The sequence below is a fragment of the Crocodylus porosus genome, unplaced genomic scaffold, assembly GCF_001723895.1.
Source record: "Crocodylus porosus isolate Cpor-Errol unplaced genomic scaffold, CroPor_comp1, whole genome shotgun sequence".
Classification (NCBI taxonomy): Eukaryota; Metazoa; Chordata; order Crocodylia; family Crocodylidae; genus Crocodylus; species Crocodylus porosus.
In genome coordinates, this window is record NW_017728918.1 from 2,538,257 (window position 1) to 2,557,902 (window position 19,646).

Sequence of the window (19,646 nt, forward strand, 5' to 3'; positions counted from 1 at the left end):
TAAAAGGGCATCCTCAGTGAGTGGATGTATTTCTAGAGCGGGTTGCACAGGGATGTGTTCTTGACCCCACAAATAGTTATCAATGGAGAAGAAAACATCAAATTATTACTGAGAGATTTTTTTTTTCTAGTGATTCCAAAATTGGTGGTTAATACAGGTAAATAATGATGATAATTGATCATTGATGCAGAGATCTGGTTTCTTGGTGACTTCATTACAGGCAAATAGTAGGCATTTCAGTATGGCCAAATATGAGGTCATATATCTAGGGACATAAGCATAAGTCATACTTACTGGGTGGTGAACTCTATTCTGGCAGGCAGTGACTCTGGACAAGACATTGTGGTCATTGCTGATAACAGGAGTTTCCATTGTGATGGGTTGATCCAAAGAGTTAATATAATCCTTGTTTGTACAAACTGGGAAACCTTAAGTAGAAGTAGAGAGGTGTTATTGCCTCTGCATTTGGCAGTGGGACACCTGATACTAGAATGTCTTGTCCATCTCTGGTACTCACACTTCAAGAAGGAAAATTGTCCAGGGTTCAAAAAAGAGCCACAAGAATGATTATGGGTATGGTTCTCAGAAGATCTTAATCTATAGACCCCTGCATGGCTTGAGACTTAGCCTGGCCCGGTGCATGTCCCACTGCCATATTGCCGCCCACAGCTTCTATAGTTAACAGAAATGCTCAGAGAAGTCCCCTCCATACAAAAGAGAAGGGGCTGCCAGTTTGTGTGATCTATGAAGGGTACACAACTTTGAAAGCTTAGCTTGTAACAGCCGGACTGTCCGGCCGTGCCACACAGCTTACCTGTCTACCCTGTCTTTTGGAAACCAGGCTGATAGTTGAGAGAGGGTAAAGGGAAAGGAAGAGAGTATTGCTGGTTTGATTTTTACTCTGTTTTCTTTTGGTCTGGTGTGTCGTGTGGGTGATAGAATCACTCCTGCCTTTATGCTTCATTTTAGATTACATTTTTAGCCAAAGCACCTGGGGCTGACAATAGAAAATTTTCAAGGGTATATTTTTATGAATCTAAAAATAAAATAATGAAGCAAAACAAAACTAGGTGTGTGGTTATCTTCAGATGACACCCTGAGGCCTTACTATTGTGTTTCCAGCTGCATGAGCCTATGAACCTAGTCATAAATAGGTGGGCATGGGGAACACAAAGAAGCATGATCTCTCCTTCTCTCTCTCTCTCTCTCTCTCTCTCTCTCTCTCTCTCCCCTGCACAAATGCTTTACAGGGAGATGAGAAAATTCCTGTGGTCTTTAAATCCAGTAGGACTTTTATCTGAGTAAAAATTGAGTATGTAAAGACTTCGGGACAAAAACAGTGTCCACTGCTGAGTGATCCTGCTTCTGCTCACATTTCTACTAGTGCAAACAAGTGACCTGTGAAGTCAGTGGAATTAAAGCAAAGTGTTTGGCTTATATCTTTGTCACTAGAGTTTAAAAAGAAATGCTGCTACCCTAATATTTTAGCACCAGGCTGTGTGCTACCTAAAAATTTAAATATACTATATGCAAGAATAAACAAGAGTTGGGCAGCTGGCTTTAATTCCACAAAGGTATAATCTTATGAGAAATACACTTGCAGTAACTTTTTATATCCTTCCTTTTTCATGTCCTTGTAACAAGGGATTTAGCAGAATTCACAGACTTGGTGGAATATGACAGGCTGCACCACAAGCACTTTGGCTATGGCTTCAAACTTGCAACATCTGGCCTGTCAACTGTGTACCTTAGTGCCTGCACCACCCTAGCCCCCTGCTTTATATATAGATATAGATATAGATATACATAGATATATAGCTATAGCTATATCTATAAGTATATAGCTATATATCGATAGGTATAGATATCGATATCTATAGGTATAGATCGATATCTATAGATATAAATCTATATATAGATAGATAGATGTGTGTGTGTGTATCTATGTGTGTGTATATATATGTATGTATGCATATGTATACACACATGAATATAAATGTTATTTCTATGAAGTTTTTGAGGAGGAATTTTCAGAGGTACAGAATTGCTGCCATTTAAGCCATCCACAGACCCAATGTGATTTCAAAGATTATGCAGGTTTTTTGTAGTGCTGTGTTAAATCCATTGGTCTCTGCTGGTTAATTCATGGCAGTAACTCACGTCATAACACACCAGCGAGGTCAGAGAATAGCATATACCTTCTGATTTGGAAAATATCATGCATTCAATGGCTATAAAAGATATAAAGTTCTCTTTCACTTGCTCTCACATGATCATTTCCTAGAAGAGATAAGGGGTCCACTGTAGATTTGCATTGTACAGCCTCCCAGAAAGTGGAAGGGATGAATGCTTTGTTTACTGAATTGTTTTTGAAGCCATGTATAATGATGGGAGGACGTTGCGACAAGTTGTCACTGCCAGCTTCATTCCCCATGATACAGGCTGAGGCCATTGCATGGTTTTGGTCATTTTTTTTGGTATGCTATTTGTGGTACAAAGAAAAGGGAGGTTTTTTCATTTTTAAGTTCAGCAGGGTGCTTAGATTAATATGGAAAATGAACTGTCCGATATGAGGGCATCCTGATACCGGAGCACTTGCACTCCTTCATTAGTGGGAGGTGGCGTTTGTTTCCTGATCAGCCAGGAGGGAGTCAGCTGGTGTCCCCAAGCAGTGACTCACAGCCCTAGTCTTTCTTTTTCACTTGTAACAAGAAGTGAGTGAGATTTGGGAGAAGTGCAGCCTGTATCTAGAGCAGGTGCAACAACAGGAAGCACCGCCAGAGATTCACTTGCCCAGCTGAGTCGGTGCTGATTCTGACTATGCCCATCCTGGAGTAAGGGGGCACTGCTGATGCCACAGGTGCCTTCTTTTAGCCAAGACGGCCAGCAGAGATCCTGGCCCTCTGTGGTGTCATAGGTAATTCCCATTGGGGAAGGATTGCACTGCCTCTCTGTCTAAGCAGAAAGCCAATTGGAATTACTATGCACACATTTCTCGCTATCAGCTTTGCAACGTTCATGTCCTGCCACTCTGCCCAGTTAGTCCTGCAAGGAATGCCAGTGGAAACTGTCAGCTGCTTCTGTTTGCCTATTCAATTTGGGGACTCAGTAATGGGTTTGAACCCAGCGGAGAACAATTGAAGGGACCCCATGTGAGTCCACTAGATGTATGCCAATGTCCACACTAGAGGTCACTATATTTCTTTATCATCCTCATCACCATCATTATCAACTAGTTAATTTATCAAGAGCCAGTTGTGCTAGGGGTCCTGCATACTTCCGGAAAGAGACTGTCCTGAAGAGTTTATAATCTAGAGGCAAAGCAACTGGAGAGTAAGAGATACAGTATGCAAGCTGAAGACTGGGCACTGAAGCATAGGGACATCAAAGGCCAGTACCTTTAATTCACCTGGAACAGAGGATTCTTGATTACCGCTCCTGCTCCCCAGAGCAAATGCAAATGGACAACCAGGGCTTGGCACCCTCTTCAGCTGAGTGCCCTAGCCACAAGCCTACAGAGTCATGCACGACTGGTGCTTTCTCTCTCCCTGCCCCAATATGTCTTGAATTCTCTACTGCACGGGGCTTGGTTTCAACAGGAAGGTGGAGAGCACTTGCACGCACATCAGCCTCCGAGCCTGGAGTGCTCTTCTCGGAGGGGTGGGTTTGGATGCACCCAGGCCCCCACTTCCCAGGACCAATGTATCAGGGCAGGTAAAGCATCTTGCTATGGTTCTAAAAGCTAGAAAATGAACCTTGTTCTGGGCACCTGCCAAAAGTTGCCTCTGAGCACCACAAACATAAAGGAAATCTGTCCCTTCAGAGTGGGGAGTCAGAGGTTGCTGGATGCAGTGCTAGGCTCATCCCTGGCATGCTGTAGGCCAGTAAAACTGGTTTTTCAACCCTTTTAGGCCAATGCATCCATCTTCCTGAGTGAGGAGCCTGTCACTGTGGGTTAGTTTTGTTCCGGTAATACCTACTGCAGGGGTGACCAACCTGTGGCATGTGCCACAATTGGCACAGGTAGCCTCTATGTGGGGCACATGGCAGATCGCGGAGGGAACAGGCAGCACAGCAGCAGACGGGCCAGGTGCAGAAGGCAAAGCAGCAAATCAGGCAGGGAGCCCAGGGAAGGAAGCAGAACACAAAGCAGCAGAGCAAATGGAGCATCAGGCTGGGAGCAGAAAGGAGAGCAGCAGTTCAGGCAGAGAAAGGAGATCAGAGTGGCACTTTGGGTGGATGCAGGGCTAATTTGTGGCACATCTGTCAAAAAGATTGCCCTGGTGGGTCCTGAGTCCCCCTGTGGGTATAAGCAGAGGACTCCCCAAGTGTGCAGAAGTCCAAACCAGTGCCCACCCCAATCTCAACTTGCCTCTTCTTTTGGGTAGTAGGCAGGGAGCTTTGAGCAACTTTATGCTGGAATGTGTCATAGAGATATAAGAGTTCACTTGAGTCCCAGCAGGGGCACAACAGGCTTTCTTGTTCTCTGCCTGCAATGTCAAGACTATGATCTTCTTCTAATGCCAACAGTTATGTGCAGGACCCAGAAAGAGAAAGAAAAACACGCCCCTTGAGGCCTCATCAAAGGCTGCCATCTCAGAAGAAGGTGAAAGGGCTGTCACCTAGGCCTTTCACTCACCCTGAGCCCTTAAACCACTGCTACAGAGAACAATCATCTGTGTTCGTTGAGCTTCTCCATTCGTGGTTGTGTGATTCGAGAACATAGTTATATTTGGCAGCAGGGGGAGACGGCAGTCTTATCTTATGAGGCTGAGGAAAGACCAGAGAAAATATCTAGACTGATGGGGGTAGAAGCTCAGTGAGAGTCAGTAGCAAATCCAGGGGGCCACAGTGGTGCAGTTATACTCGCCTTTCCTTCCTGCTCCACCCAACGTTTAAAACCCACTGCACAGGAGAGGCAGCAGCATTTCTATTCAAGCAGCACTGAAGGATTGAGTTGATTTCATGTCTCATTACAGTCTACCTGATTCCTGCTAATCTCTCTTGACTTCAGAGGTGTTAAGGATCCTTTCTCTCTTTTAACGGTCTTGATGTTCTGCTTTTCTTTTGCATCCTTTCTTCTGTGTTTCTGCTGTCTGCTAGCCATCCCTAGTAATATCTGTCTTATGTTTTGTAGATCTGTAGACTGTTTTTAGCTCTAGCTAAGAACATAAACTTAGGCATGGTAATATTAACTCCAGTGTAGAAATGACTGGCACTGAAGTACTGGAAGCACAGTCAAGATGCTCAGTAAAACTAGACTTTGTTTTATGAATCAGAATGAGATGAGTGACGACAGGACTAATGACACAATATCGTTTGACTATTTTTTGCCTAGTTCGTGTTTGTTAAATTTAATGTATAATTTAGCAAATTTGGTACCCATTCCAGTAAAATTATATTTGTTTTTGCTTTGATCTTAAGCTGAATAATGTAGCACTAGGCTTTCAGCATATTAGTAAAGCTTTTAGTTTCTGTTTAACTAGAGAAAAATGTGCTGTGTTGAACATGATGCTGTGCCACACCATCTACACCCCCTCCCCCACTTTCAAAATCCTAGATCTGCCCATGGCAAGAGTAAATGTTTATAGATCCCATTGGATCAATGGAGCCAATTTGCATCAACTGAGAATCCATGCAAAGCAACTTAGGAACAGATCCTTGGTGTACATCGGCACAAGTACATCGATTACAATGGAACTGCACTGACCTAAATCAGCTAAGCATATGGTCCCAAATATTTATTGCTCCTCTTGACCACTCCAAGACATATTGCAAAGGCCCCCTTGCTAAAAATAGAGCATCTTCCTCCCAGGAAACAGTGAGAGTACAAGCAGCCCAGTGATGGGGCCAGCTAAATAGACAGACCTTTACATGATGATAATAAAAAATAAAAGAATTATGACACTGGAAGGGCTCCAAGTTATATTTTCCTTCCCAGAATAGAGATCTGGGATATTTTAGTTCACATCTTGATAGTTTTTATTGGGCGATAATTTATGAAGCAGCTGATGCTGGCATAATCAGTTTAGTACTACTCCTTTTTTCTTTTTCTGCTCAGTAGTGTTATATTTATTGGCTTGTTAAGCTTGATTTTAGCAAGGTGCCACTTAAGCCAATGGGACCGGACTTTGAAAATCTTTTGCAAGTGCCATTTCACTGCGCTTTTCTCCTCCTCAGTCATGCTTATAGCCCCTTCTATTTAAGGGGTCCAGTGTCCTCTTCTAGCTAAATACCCATATTTTCCCCCTGAAAGTCCTTGACAACTTTGACTTTTTAAAAACACGTGTGGCCCTCTCTCTCTCTCTCTTTTCTTTGTCTGAGGAAATGACAAGATGAGGGAAAAGCCAGAGTGACGAGCACACATGAGACCTTTCACAGCTGCAGAGGCACAGTTCAAATATTGTTAAACTGACTACAGAGGTCTCAGCAGAGTTCAACAGGTTATCATTTTCCTCCTGCTTGATTTGTGGTTATTCTGATTCAGTAACTGTAAAGAAATTAGTTCCGGACTAGACAGGAACTGGTAAGAAAAAGACAGAGGTGTTACTAACAAGTACACTTAATTTTCCTTTCCTACAAGGGAAATTAGCTCTGTCTTGTCCTAATATGTCCCTCCTCAATCATTATTTACTAATTGCTGCCAAGGCTGTTTTTGAGCACGGGCAGGAAAGAGGTTCATTTTAGAGCCTTTTTCAGCAATTTCTCCATTGTGTCTTCAGTCATCTTCCACTGAATACACAGCTGATCAGCTGCCTGCTTTACGTTTCAATCTTCCACCAAGCTGCTGCTTGATTGCTAGGTATGAGTGGGTACGTATGTGCACGGGAGGCACAGAAGAATTAGGTACGAATGAAGCCGTCAGGTCTGAAACACTGCTCAACTTGTCTGAAAACCAAACATCAATCCCAGCTGCACAACTGATCCAACCACAGGCCCAATATAAACTAATGAGCTTCACTAGTTTAGTTGCGCCCACTCACAGTACAGCAATAGGGAATTGGTCCTCCTGCCTATATAAAAGACCCGTTGTACCTTCCATCATGCTAACTTCCAGGGTCTGGTTCTCTGCTGGTATAAATAAACTGGACTTCAGTAGAGCTACAGCTATTAACATCTGCTAAAGCCCCAGTGTTTGGGTAGATGTAGACTAAGAAAGAATGGGGATGAAATCTTTGTATGAGTGTAGCATATCGGGGTCCCAGGGGCAGCCGTGATGGCCCCTGGTGGCTACATAACCATGCCGCCTCTGCCTCTAGGGTGCCTTCCCTTCTGTCCCACCCACCATGCCTTGATGTGATAATATCAAGGATTAAAAGGGAGGCTGTCCACAGGCCTTAGCATGTGCCCCAGTCAAGCTGAACCTGCACTGGGGTTCCCTAGCACCCTACTGGTCTTGACTACACTACTCCCAGGTCCCTTACTGGGCCTCTCTAGACCATGCCACCGTAGGGTACCAATAGACTTAGAGGATAATTGCATGGCTCCATTCCTCCCCTACCCCATGCCCCAAGCCTCGTGGGTGTTGCTGTCTCATTACTCCTGTTGGGGCTTTGGCCTCCTTGGCCACCCCCACCTTTTTCTTTTAGCCTGCACACACTGTATTAGACCTAGCTGTAAGGCACCAGTTCTAGTTTAGCCCTTTTGGGCATTGGACCCCTATCCAGCTGCAACCCTCTCGGGTGCCAGACCCCTGCCTCTGTCTGGCTGCACCCCTCAAGCGCTGAGCCCCTGGCCCCTGCCTGGCTCTGTGGCCTCATGCTCTGCCCTGTTCCAAGCTCAACACTCACTTGGGTCTTGAGCCTGCCCCTGGCAGGGAGCAAGCTGATCACGTGTCTCCAGGGTACTAATGGGACCTCCAAACCCCTCTTTAGACCCAAACCCAAGCCACCGGTGCTAACTGCAACCTAAACAATAAACCCCCAGGTTATAACATAAACAGTCCCCTCCATGCCCACCAAGATCACACAAAAAGGAGAAGCAGCCCTATTCCCCTCTAAGAGGGAAAACGTCCCTTTGCCCCAGGTGCTCGAATAGCTTCCCAGCTCTTGGGTTATACCCCCGTGAGCTCCCCAAACCTCACTGGGGATGCACAGGCAGCACCACCATCCCTCCAGCATGCTCTGGCAGCTCCCCTGGCCAGGAGCTCCTACCCCTGTGGCTTGCAGGGCTAATCTATCTTGACAGCTCAGGCCCTGGGCTTATATGTCTTCCACGGCCCTGCCCCTTTCCAGTTAGGAGGCTACCATGGGCTGCCTGCAGGTGCCTGCTAATTGGCCTCATTGCTATGGCACCCTGCAGCTGCTGCACCCTACCTGGCCTGCAGTGCTTCCTCTCTGGGCTGCTTTTCTCCCTGAAAGAAAAAGAGAGCTCCAGGCTCTCTGTTGCAAAGAGGAAAAGCAGAAAGCACCCTTCATGCTCTTTCCTCCATTTTTAATTAACCCCTATCCAGTCATCAAGCAGAAAGCAGAGCAGTTGCAATATCCTGTGAACATTTTTGTGATTTTGAAAATTTTCCCCATCCCACATTGGGACAGATATCCAAAATATCAGGGGGAAAACTGAAAACAAAACAAAGCAAACAAATCCTGCATCATTCAAGCCATTTTGTTCTGATCATTTTCAATTGTTTCTATGCTGATTGAGTTTTATTTTCAAATTTGTTTTACCATATTAGCCTACATTTTGAAGGGAAAGCAAATGCACAAAAACGACAGGCTGGGAATGCACAGAAAGAAATAGTGCAGGAACGCATAAGTCAAATTTGATTGTATAAGCACAGAATATGAAGCACATGGTCAAAGTCCCACCAAGAGTATCCTGCATATGATGGGACGCCATGAAGGGTCTAGATGTTAGAGTACAGGTATCTTTCCCAGCCTGACAATAGGCTCTGTGGAAGCTGCCCAAGGCAGTGGTTGATGTGGCAGAGTGCAGTAGTCATCTACTGCACAATACTCCCATGTATAAACTGAATCATGGAAATTAGACCTGGAAAATACTATTAGGTCATTTTGACCATTCCCCTACTGTTGCACGGTTGCTCCCTACAATATGTTCTTCATTGCTTTGTCTAGTCAGCTTCCCCCATTTCCCTGGGGAGATCATTCCACAGACTAGCAGACCTCACTGCTAGGAACATTTTCCTGATGTTCAGCTTCAATTTTCTTTGGCTCATTTTCATCCCACTACTTTTGTTAAAGCCTCCTGTGCAGCCCTACACAACGTCTTCCACTCCTTGGGTTGTATTCTCCAGACCCTGAATGAATGTAAGGCAGTCCCATTGAATTGAGCCCCGTGGGTTTAGCAAATTATGATGGTAATACCTATTATGGTAGTGGTAGTGAAATATAAAATAGCAGTGACCATGAACATAGTGAACAGATGCAGTAAATTGTGAATACAAAGTAGTGACTTAGGTATAAAAGTAGGGGTAAAACATAAAAGTTGTTCCTAGTGATATAAAACATAAATAAAAAAAAAAATGTTTGCTTCTATCACTTGTCAGCAGACTTGATTTCATGAGCCCAACATTATCCATGGTGTTTGACAGATAGCATCTGTGGGGCCTGATCCACATCTGGTATACAGTGGCATACCTCCACTGAGGTCAGCTGAAGCCAGTGGTGCTATGCTGATTTACATCGTCTGAGAAAATGACCCATGAGCTCCAGATTTACCTAACAGAGCCATATTTGACCTGATCAGTAATGAATGGTGCAGCACAGGAGACCTATGGGCGTCAACAATTTCAAGACCTTTGCTTTAGCCCCTTACAGAAGCTGGGGGAAGTGTTGAGACTGGGACTCCTATCCCAGGTACCCATCCTATGATGACATTTTCTAATGCACTGATTTAGTCCGATAGACATTAGCTTCGTTATTAGAAGTTCTGTGTGAATAACTGGTTTTTCAGTTGCACTGCAGTTCTAAAAAAAAAAACCCCAAATTTTTCCATCAGTCTAATAAATGAGTTGTCAAAATGTCTAGGGAAAGCACCAGTAACAAAAAGTATTTCCTGTCAAAAACTGATAAAATGTTTCATGAGCTTTTAAAAACACCGCTAGCAATTTTAATAAGAGTAAGATACATTTCTAAACAAGGTATCCTTCTAAATTTAAACAATGGCAGAACTGACTATTTTGACTTTTCTCATTTTTTCACGAGTTCTTTACCAAAACACTTTGCCATGATCAGCAGAACTTTGCAAAATGTTTCATTTAACTCAAATCTACATTTTTCACAAAATTTCATCCAAAAATTCCATCCACCTCTAGTGACCAGATCTGTCCAGGGCCATCTGAATGAGACCCATGTTAGCATAAAGTGTAGATTGTGCTAGCATAAATCCAAATTAATGAGGAATCAAAATGGAAGAAAAATGTCAACATTTTCCCCAGAGTTACAAGAAGACTGAACTAGCTGTAGAGGAGCAAGTGACTTGGAAACTGTCTAGACAGAGCACCTGACTGAGCAGTACAGATCAGAGATTATTGCAGAGAAAATGCAGTAATTAAGTGATGTGTACAGTCTCATGTAACTGTGAAGCACATCTACAAGCAAGAGCTACAGAGAGAAGTTACTATTTCTGGCTAACCTATTTCTGAGATACAGTTTGAAACAAAACCCAACAAGTGTTTGTGGTATCTTCCTCCGAGCTGAATTTCTGTACCACTGAATTCTTGCTCGAGATGAATGCACTCCCAGGGTTCTCGTTAATTATCATCATCATTTGTATTATCGCAGCTCCTAGGAAGCAGAGTCAGGAACCAGGACCCCATTGCACTAGGCACTGATCAAATACAGAACAAGAAGATTGTTCCTGGCCCAGAGAGTTTACAAATCTATATGGTAGTGTCAGAGCGATGTTGTGTCTATGATGGTTCATAAATTATGTGAGAGGCAAGGATTTTTTGGGTGCTATCTTTTATTGGATCAACTGTGTTCTTGAAATAAAGTTAGAGGTATTTAGCTTTGTTAGCCTGAAATCAGTCAAAAGGCAGGGTATATATGCACCCTTGTAGATTAACTAGAAAGAGATAGAGAGAGAATGCACCATTTTGCAAACCCAAGTTCATTTCATAAGATGCATTTATTTGAAAACATTCATTTGAAAACTTGCCAAACTTGATCCCAACTTGATCCCAAAGAAGTCACCCAATATCCTTGCAATTTACTGGGTAAGGCAAAACATAAGCAAACCAACAGGGAGCAATTCCTAGAGAAAATAAAACTGGACAGCATGATTGTAAGTTATCTTAATGGAAAGACAGCCTACCAAGGGAGTCTCACCTACTTACTGCCTTATCCACCTCTAGTCCCCTGGTCCGCAAGCACCAACTGACTTATTTCAGTTCATTTTGTCTTGCAGCAGTGGTGATGAGACCATTGGTTTAAACAGCACATGGTCTATGGCCAAGCAAAGAGGAGAGTTTCATTATCAGGTGATCTAGGTGAAGCATAAAGAAAGGAAATCACCCCGACCAACCACCGAGGCTGAAACTCTGAAGCTCTTTCATGGAGTCCGAAGAGCTCCAGTGGGTCAAGTGCCTCCTGTTCTCTGCTTCCTGACTACCCCACAAAGTGAACTTGCTCCGTCGACGCCACATAGCCGGAGACCTCCCACTTCTATAATCGTTTAGATTGCGTGCTCTTTGAAGTGGCATCTGTGCACTCAGGGGCTTAGACACACATAGGTAAACAGTGAAGCTGGTGGTCCTTTCTCTCTTTTTTCAGTGGGACGTAATGTCAGGGGAGGCAGTGGAAGATGGCACAGACAGGGTGAGGAGGGGTTGACTTCTACATGCTCCAAGATGACTCTGTGCTCCCTGGGGTCAAGGTGGGACCAGACTGTGGTGTCCCTTCTGGCTGCAGAGGGACCTCCTGATCTGCCATATCCTCGGGGATAAAAACTACTGTGAAAAGTGGCCAGAGGGAACCCATTCAGAAAACCTGTGGGCCTAGGCTTTGCTTAGTATCCAGGATTAGTCCCCAGGGTTGTGGATAAGGCTAATACAGTGCTCTGACATGGGTGGCCTGGCCAGCAGCTCAGTCTGAAATAAATTAAACAGAAGCTCAAATGATTTTGAAAGACGCTGTGGTAAAATGTCTAATAGGAAGCTTGGAGGCATGCAGGCTCTATTACTTTGTGGGCTGGGAGAGGGCTCCACAGGAGCATCTGCAGACTGTACCTGCATTATACTTCACAGACAAAAACACACTGAATAGCCATCTTATCCCGAGGACTGAACCCGCTTCCAGGCTGGATGTGCTGCCAGTTTTCAGCTGGGCTAATGCAAGAGGAATGCATCCCCAGCACTGGTTCTTGTTTTAATTATTTTTATTGGAGGACTTGAGTGCAGTTATAGGGAATGTGTATACAAATATTAGTAGCACAATGCACGCTGCATAAAACAAAGTGAAAAAACATGCCTCCTGCAATTTCTTCTTGAGTAAACCTGTGATTTCCCCCACCTTCTTGGGTTGCAGTCTAATACGCTACGTACAGCCTCCTACCTCCTTGCAGAGCTCCCACTGGAATTATGGGAAGCTGAGCACATCAGTCAAGCACAGCATAGAGCTGCTAAGTGTCCAGTTCCACTTTTGAGAACCTAAACCCTAAAAGAAAGGAAAGGAAGAGGTGGCTTTTGGCGTCTCACCACAGTAGCAGAAGTGCTCTCTTGGCTCATGAGAAGGGGTGAGGCTGGACATTTGTTTTAAGCACAAGTTTTCACTTCCACTATCAGTTCCATCCTCGGGCATTTTCAGTTCTACTATCCCAGCAGACGGGTCAAGGGTCTCTGACGTCTCGGTGCTGTCCCAGTCGGAAACACCATAGCTCTGTTTGTAGGGGATGCATGGAACATGAGATCACCAGTTTTTCTTCCAGAAAAAAGCATTGATTCATAGGTTTTTAAAGCCAGAAGGGACCACTCTAGTCATCCGGCCTGACCTCCCACATAACACAGTTTAGACAAGTTGACCTACATTGAGTCTGCACGTTTTTGCGGAGTGAGAATGTATCTCGGTTTCTTTGCAGGACGCTTGAGTCCTGTGACTTCTTGAGCAGAAAGCAATGCCAATAGCAATCTCAGTAGCGATCGCCATATGGATTTATTGTGTCACGGTGGAACAAAGAGTGAACGGCTCTGTGGGACTGCTGGGGAAGGAACCTCCCCAGGAAATGTCCAACGGGGGGACACTGTGCTGGGCTGAGACCATCAGTTCATTTTACCCAGTCTACTGCATCCTTGCCAAAGAGCTGTTCTTAAAATATCATCTTGGAGGTGAAAGGCTCTGTATCTCTTTGCCCATCCCTGTAGCCATCAATTGTGATGCTGTACAATCGTGTATAGGACACACAGACCCAAATCCAACTCCACTTATGCAGATTTTGGAGCCTATTTTTCCAAGAAGGAGTGGGGGAGGATGGTCCTCACACCGTGTAGCCCAGTAGTCTAGTTCTTAGATCGCTTGCCCGGGGGGATGGCCAGTTTTAGCCCCCATCCCTCACATAGACGGCACTTGAACCCGGACATGTTACACTCCTCAGCCAAGTTCTCTAAGCACAAGGACATGGGCTAGCTGTTAGCAAGAGCACCCACCACCGCTCCTACTTAAGGTGGCTCAGGAGGAGAGCCGGCCAAAGAAAATGTGGCTCTGATACTACGCTACCGTGCAGCTGCTGTAGCGTATAGTTTAGCCTGAGCTACAAAACCAACCAGACAAGGTGAAATATAAAATCATTAGAAAATCACTGGACTGTACTGAGCAAGGCATGAAATAACTCAGTCTTGTTTATGTGAGCTGTAGTCACTTCAGCACAGAGACTCCCACAGACTAATTTGCTGTATTATCTGTTGGCCATTGAGGTATGAGTTTAACACCCTGGACTGTTTCCATGTATCGTCTGGGAGTCACTGGTTCCCTCTAGAAGTTCTGGCCCTGTTTGATTTTCAGCAGGTCCCTGGAATAAGCCTCTACGACTTCAGTCTGTTTCTTGTTTATCTGGTTGGGGCACCTTGAATTTTATTTCTTTGGCCATGAGACTGGAGAAGCCTCACTCTTTTTGGAAGGAGCTTCAAGATATACTTCCCTTCCCCCTCCTCCACCACTCTCCCATAAGGGCACTCTAATGCATGTTGAAGGGCCATCATATAAAATGTATATGCTGAAGAGCCAGCGTATAAAAATCACGGGCAAAACTGACACCTGCGTTAGACACATCCAAGTGGGACATACACAACTCAGAAGCTGCCGGGATCTCAAAAGAGAGACAAAGATTTCTGCTGACATCTAAAGCCAGGGATCAGGCTAAGCCCAAGCTGTGATTCCAGCAGAACCAGCTTCGATTGCAATGCTTGGAGACCAAGAATGGATGTCGTTCTCTGCAGTACCGTAGCCAAGCTAGTCACTCCCCGGCCTGTGTTGGTGCCTGTGGCTTTTTCATTCCAAGGGCAGGACTTTGCACTTCTCCAGTTGAGTTTCATCTGGTTGATTGCAGACAATTTCTCCAGTCTATCCTGGTCACTCTGGGTTCTTTTGCATAAGAAAATTAACTTAATTATACATTTCAAAAGCTGAAAATGTTGTAGTTTTTGTCTCTATTTTGTCGCTCTTCCCAATTTTTTCAGTGGAAATAAAAGGGAAAAGTGGAAATGTTAAAGGGGCATGGGGTAGTCTCCCTCTTAATTTCTTTCCCTTTTTCAGACAATATAATAAAAACCATGTTGGACGAGCCAAAAAGAAATATTCCATTTTTTAAAAATAGAAAAGAAGTTTCTGTTGTAACAAAAGGAACATTAGGAAGAAAGTAGAAGTTTTCTCGGGGAAATGATTTTTTACTCTCTCTGGAAAAGTCCCCCTCAATTTTTTCATCAAAAATCTTTTGGAAGAAAATGTTTCAGAGCAGTGGTAGAGAAAAAAGATAAACCACGGCAGCTGGTTTCTCTCTCATGCACATAGACACATACACACAAATATATGGATAGATTTATTTATAAATATGTACACAGTAACTGAAACCTCAAATTCAAATACACCTGAGCTTTGGGGAAGTTTGTATCTTCATTCAATCTTTGTGGCTTAGGCTCATCTGTAACAGAAATATCTCGAAGTAGACAGTACACTTCCTCTTCAGGCTTATCTTTCTGTCTGTTTATCTCTGTTTTTTAATACGATGCCTTCCCATCAGGGGCACCTCACTGTTGAGTATCTAAATTAGATTGGTATGACAAGTTCATGTTAGCCTTCACAAAGGATCCTTCCTTTCCCCTCAACCCTTCCCAAGGAGTTGTTTCCTTTAAATATCAGATGTGATGGTAAAGATTGATTGGTCGTGTAGTGTCTAGTGCAAAGAACAATGCTCCATCTAACCTTTCGTAACTTGCTCCATGTATGAACCCCTTGAATAAGAGCATTTTATCTTCACTGGGTGCATCTACATGTTCATTAATGCACTGTCATTACTGCGCATTAAGTTTAGCACTCGGTTAACCAAGTACTAAATCAATGTGCAGTAGCTTGCAGTACTGCACGGTGGTGCTGGTGCATGGGTTTTTTAGTGACGCTTACTGCCCCGTAGCCTAATACTACTGAGCAGTAGCGTATTAGCATGGGTTTTGCCCAGCACACTATTGCACAGTGTTATTAGACTACTGTGCAGTTAGCATCTCATGTAGATGTGCCCACTGTCATGCATCTTCTCTACAGGTGCATTAACACTGTGGAGCATCATTTTGCTGGGGAGAAGTTATGCACCCGCTACCCCATGGCTCATGCACACATGTGAACCCCTATCCATCTCAAACCATCCACTTTACTGATGTTGCCAAGTGCCTTTTATGTCTGGGTCAGCCTGGACATCACACAGCCCAACACCAAACTTTGTCCCTTGGAGATGTAGATCCTGACATAGCAGCATGCACAGCTAATTCCTTTCCTCAAAGGCAAAAATGCAGCAAAAGTGCTTATCTGCCACTTCTTGCTTTGGAAACTAATTTTAGACAGCATGGCAATAGGCTAGAGAGGATGACATGGCACGGATCCCAGGATCTGTTTGCACGTAGTGGTCTAATTGCTGTAAATTGGCTTAGTCTACTTATGCCCTTGAAGAATCCCTAACACAGTATTGGCAGAAAAAATGGGTAGGGTCCTGCAGGTACATTTAACATCCCACTGCCTTTCGTTTGCACCCTGTAGGGGTAATGAGGCTGTTCAGCAGCCATTTAGGCTGAATGCTGGTATTGCTTACACAACTGGCTTGCATTGTTTTGCAGCTGTTTATCACAGGCCTTACCTGTGTCTGCAATGATAATTACCTCTTAAGTTTGTGAGCTGGGAGGAGTTCCAAGTTCAGTGGTGCTGTGCTACCCGAGTGCTGTTTCAAGGGAACCAGCAAGGCAACAGGAGAACTAATCTCCTCTCTGCGTTTGTGCTCTGTTCTTTCTTGCCTTTCTGTTCTCTTCCTTGTTCAGCAGTTTTCATTGCCTCCCATGCAGCTAATCACTAGTAACTGTTTGTCACCTTGGATTCACTCCTTGTGCCTCCTGTTCTCTCCACATTCTGCCTCCCCATAATTTTTGCGCAAGGTCTTGCCGACTTTCAGGTCCAGTGATGCCCATGATGGCAAAAAGGTGAAATGAAGGGAGTGACTAAGCATGAAAGGTATGTAAAGAAATATAAACCATTTTATTAACTCCACAAAACAATTTTCCATATGCAGCAATTTACAAAGAGGAGGAAAGAACCATTGCCGGGGAGACATGATAAGTACCAGGACATGATAAACAGTGACAGACCATTCAGATCTGCACAAGCCCTCTCTACTATTCCTCCCCCAGTGACACTTCCTGACCAGCTCATTCATAAGAAACTCTTGCAAGGACAGTACGATGACATAGAGTTCAGTACTAGGGAGCTGGGGCATCTGTACAGTCCTGCTGCGGTGCTAACGAGGAGGCTAGCTGGCTAAGGGCTCTAGCGATAATGGAAAGGTGGCTGTTCATTGTCCGCAACTCTGTCAATATGTCTCCTACGCTTGGAGGTGCCTGCCCAGCACTTGGGGGGATGTCGTGGGCAGCTGGTGGTGAGCAAACTGCCTCGGGGGGCAGCTCCTCCATTGATTCTGCCTGGTCATTTCCCTCCCCATAAATGTGCAGAGGTGGGTTCACGCATCTTTTCACGCTCTCTGTGGGGCCAGACCCTGCAGACGGTTGTTCTTCCTCCTTTCCCTGGGTGGTGGCTGATGTTGCTGAGGTGAGGTAGGGCAGCCAGTCAGGGAGGTGGGAGGCATTGCCAGGTGAGTAAAGACTTGGGTGAAGGGCTGAAGCAGAGACAGGCAGTGGGGGAACAGGAGGCTGTGGAGTGGCTACGGAGGCAGCTGCTGGTGGTGGTGGTGGGACCGTAGGCAGTTCAGGCTGGAAACCTGAGATGCGGGTAGATAAAGGTGGTGAAAAAGACGGGGCACCGTGGTCATAGGAAGAGGATGGTGATGGTGGAGCTGTGAAAAGTCCGGGTTCTTCAGACGTCGACGGCGAGGCCGTGGCAGACGGGGTGTCGGGAGTGCAAGGTTCGGAGTCTGCAAGAAAAATCAGTCAGGAGTCACTTGGCATACCGCGTGTGAAACTATAGGTAACAGTTACCAACATGTACGACTGTACACCTGATGTACATGGAGAACCAAGGTGAATCGACATGAGTCCAGCACTTGAGTAAGCACAACTTAATTGACTTCCGTGGGACCAGATGCTTTGGTTTCAAAAGCGCGTATCTGAACCAGGAGAGCTGAACGAGGATGTCTTTAACTATCAGTGGAACAGATTTCGTTCCCCTCTGATGTCAAGTCAGGAGGGGCAGTCTTACATAGACATGCAGGTAGTCAGTGTATCGCCCACTCGGAGGATGAACTACTGCTCGTTCTAACATAAGCAATGCATTGTGGTACATGTTCAAGACCTCTCTCTTACCTTCCTTCCCCAAACTCATGTTCTGGCCCAACGCTCTTGGTACACATCCCCTAGTTAGGTATTACAACTTGTGGATGAGTGAATGAAAATGTCTGTGCTGGGCATGATGTGAATCTCTGGGTAGACACAGAACCAGATCATAATGCCCTCACTCATGCAAAATCCCCTTGGAGGTTTGAGTGCTGGAGGGTTCGTTTTGGAGCCAATCTTCACTGCTGCTGGGTTTAAAAAAAGCTTGTGGAGCCCTGGCTTGAATGGACAAGTCAGCAGCAGAAGCAGCAAAAATGAGTTTGAGGATTAGCTGTTCAATGATTACTTTCTGCCTGGAGACAAGGCAGACTGAAGAGTTTACCACTTGAAATTGGATGAAGACTCCTGCTGGCTGATAATGAGTGGTTTCAGCTGTAAAAATCAACACAGAATAAGCCAAGCAGTCAAGTCAGCTTGACACACACATCCCTTTCTGAGAGCAATCTCCCACTGCTGGGCCATACTGCTTAGCATTCGGACTGCGCTCCATGGAGGGTGCCCAGGTACTACAGGGCAGCAGTATAAAGCCCTAAAATAGATTGGTCCCCGCTACCCCATCTCTCACTCGCGTCGCCCTGAGCTTCTTTGCTGTTCCTTCTCAACCCATCCACTTTGCTCATGTTGCCAAGTATCTTTTACATGTAGGTCAGCCCAACCATGTAGCCAACACCAACCCATGTATAAATCTGCCTTCGTTGAGTGAAATCGCCAACGTTAAGGATCTGCTCTGGATGCAAAGACACAAAACAATAAAGATTCATCCAGTTTAAGATACCGCAGGGTTTGGCTTTCCCTAGCTTAACACCATCCTATTGTTATTTCTGACATCTGAAAAATTTGATGCTGTAAAAAAAATGGGGGGAGGGCTGTATTCCAGTGAAATTACACTGAGTAAATGAAACCCCTCCCTAGTCACTGCTATGGTCAAGTAATATGGAAACAAGTAGTCATTTGGCTCTTCAAAAGTCTGCCTGTTCCATCTGAGAACGCCACCATTTTCCCTAAACAAGTAGCATGTGGGGATTGAAAGGGGAATATGACACAAAAATGCAGTGTTACCTTCATGATTCACTTGTATCATTTTTTATGGAAAGTTACAGCAGGTTGCTTGAAAAGTTTCCCTTCATCTGTGCATTCATGTCCTTTCTAGCAGAAAGACCTGGTCTACTGAGGTTCAAGAGATGGGCTGAGGATGCTAGGTTTGACCTTAACCCACAATGTGAAGTTCTGGCTTTGCAAAACCAACACCAGAGGCAGTTCGATTTCAAGGTCCATTTCTGTCCAAACCATCAGAGCTTGTGAAGGTTAAGATGAAAGGTTCGGGTTTGGCCTGGCTGTAGCGTTAACCAGAACAGTGTTTAGGACCCATATATAGCACAGTTAATCCCCATATGCACCAGCCAAAGAAACCTTGCTAAGTGTTATGTGTTTCCATACACTGAAGATCAGAGAAAGGATTAATGCCACAACCCTTGAGGCAATCTGGTTTTGAGCAATGGCAAATAAGAATTACAAATGGTCTTTAAAAGGAAAACAGGCAACCTTTTATCAAATACAAAGGCTACTAACCAGTTCAGACACAAATCTGGTCACCAAAGGCACCTCACTTCATTAATATTTTAAAACAAATCTTATCCTCCCCATCAAAAGC

The 19,646-nt window shown here is 44.7% G+C and overlaps 1 protein-coding gene and 1 long non-coding RNA gene across 4 annotated transcripts in view; both read right to left on the minus strand.

The window, feature by feature from the left end:
* Nucleotides 1–1,145: 1,145 nt before the first annotated feature.
* On the minus strand, nt 1,146–10,195 carry LOC109312165. The gene is made up of 3 exons (XR_002101703.1): nt 10,183–10,195; nt 6,039–6,047; nt 1,146–1,218 (listed from the first exon to the last, which is right to left on the minus strand). It is a non-coding gene; the product is annotated as an uncharacterized LOC109312165 (long non-coding RNA).
* Nucleotides 10,196–16,162: 5,967 nt separating this feature from the next.
* RUNX2 (runt related transcription factor 2) overlaps nt 16,163–19,646 on the minus strand; it is a 292,780-nt gene continuing 289,296 nt past the window's right edge. For 2 of the 3 annotated variants that reach the window (XM_019537132.1, XM_019537133.1), the window contains one exon: nt 16,165–17,577. In XM_019537132.1, coding sequence (XP_019392677.1) covers nt 16,910–17,577 — 668 coding nt within the window. In that variant the 3' untranslated portion in view covers nt 16,165–16,909. Of the gene's footprint in view, nt 17,578–19,646 lie in introns of all 3 variants that reach the window. The other variant, XM_019537134.1, reaches the window with a different exon arrangement.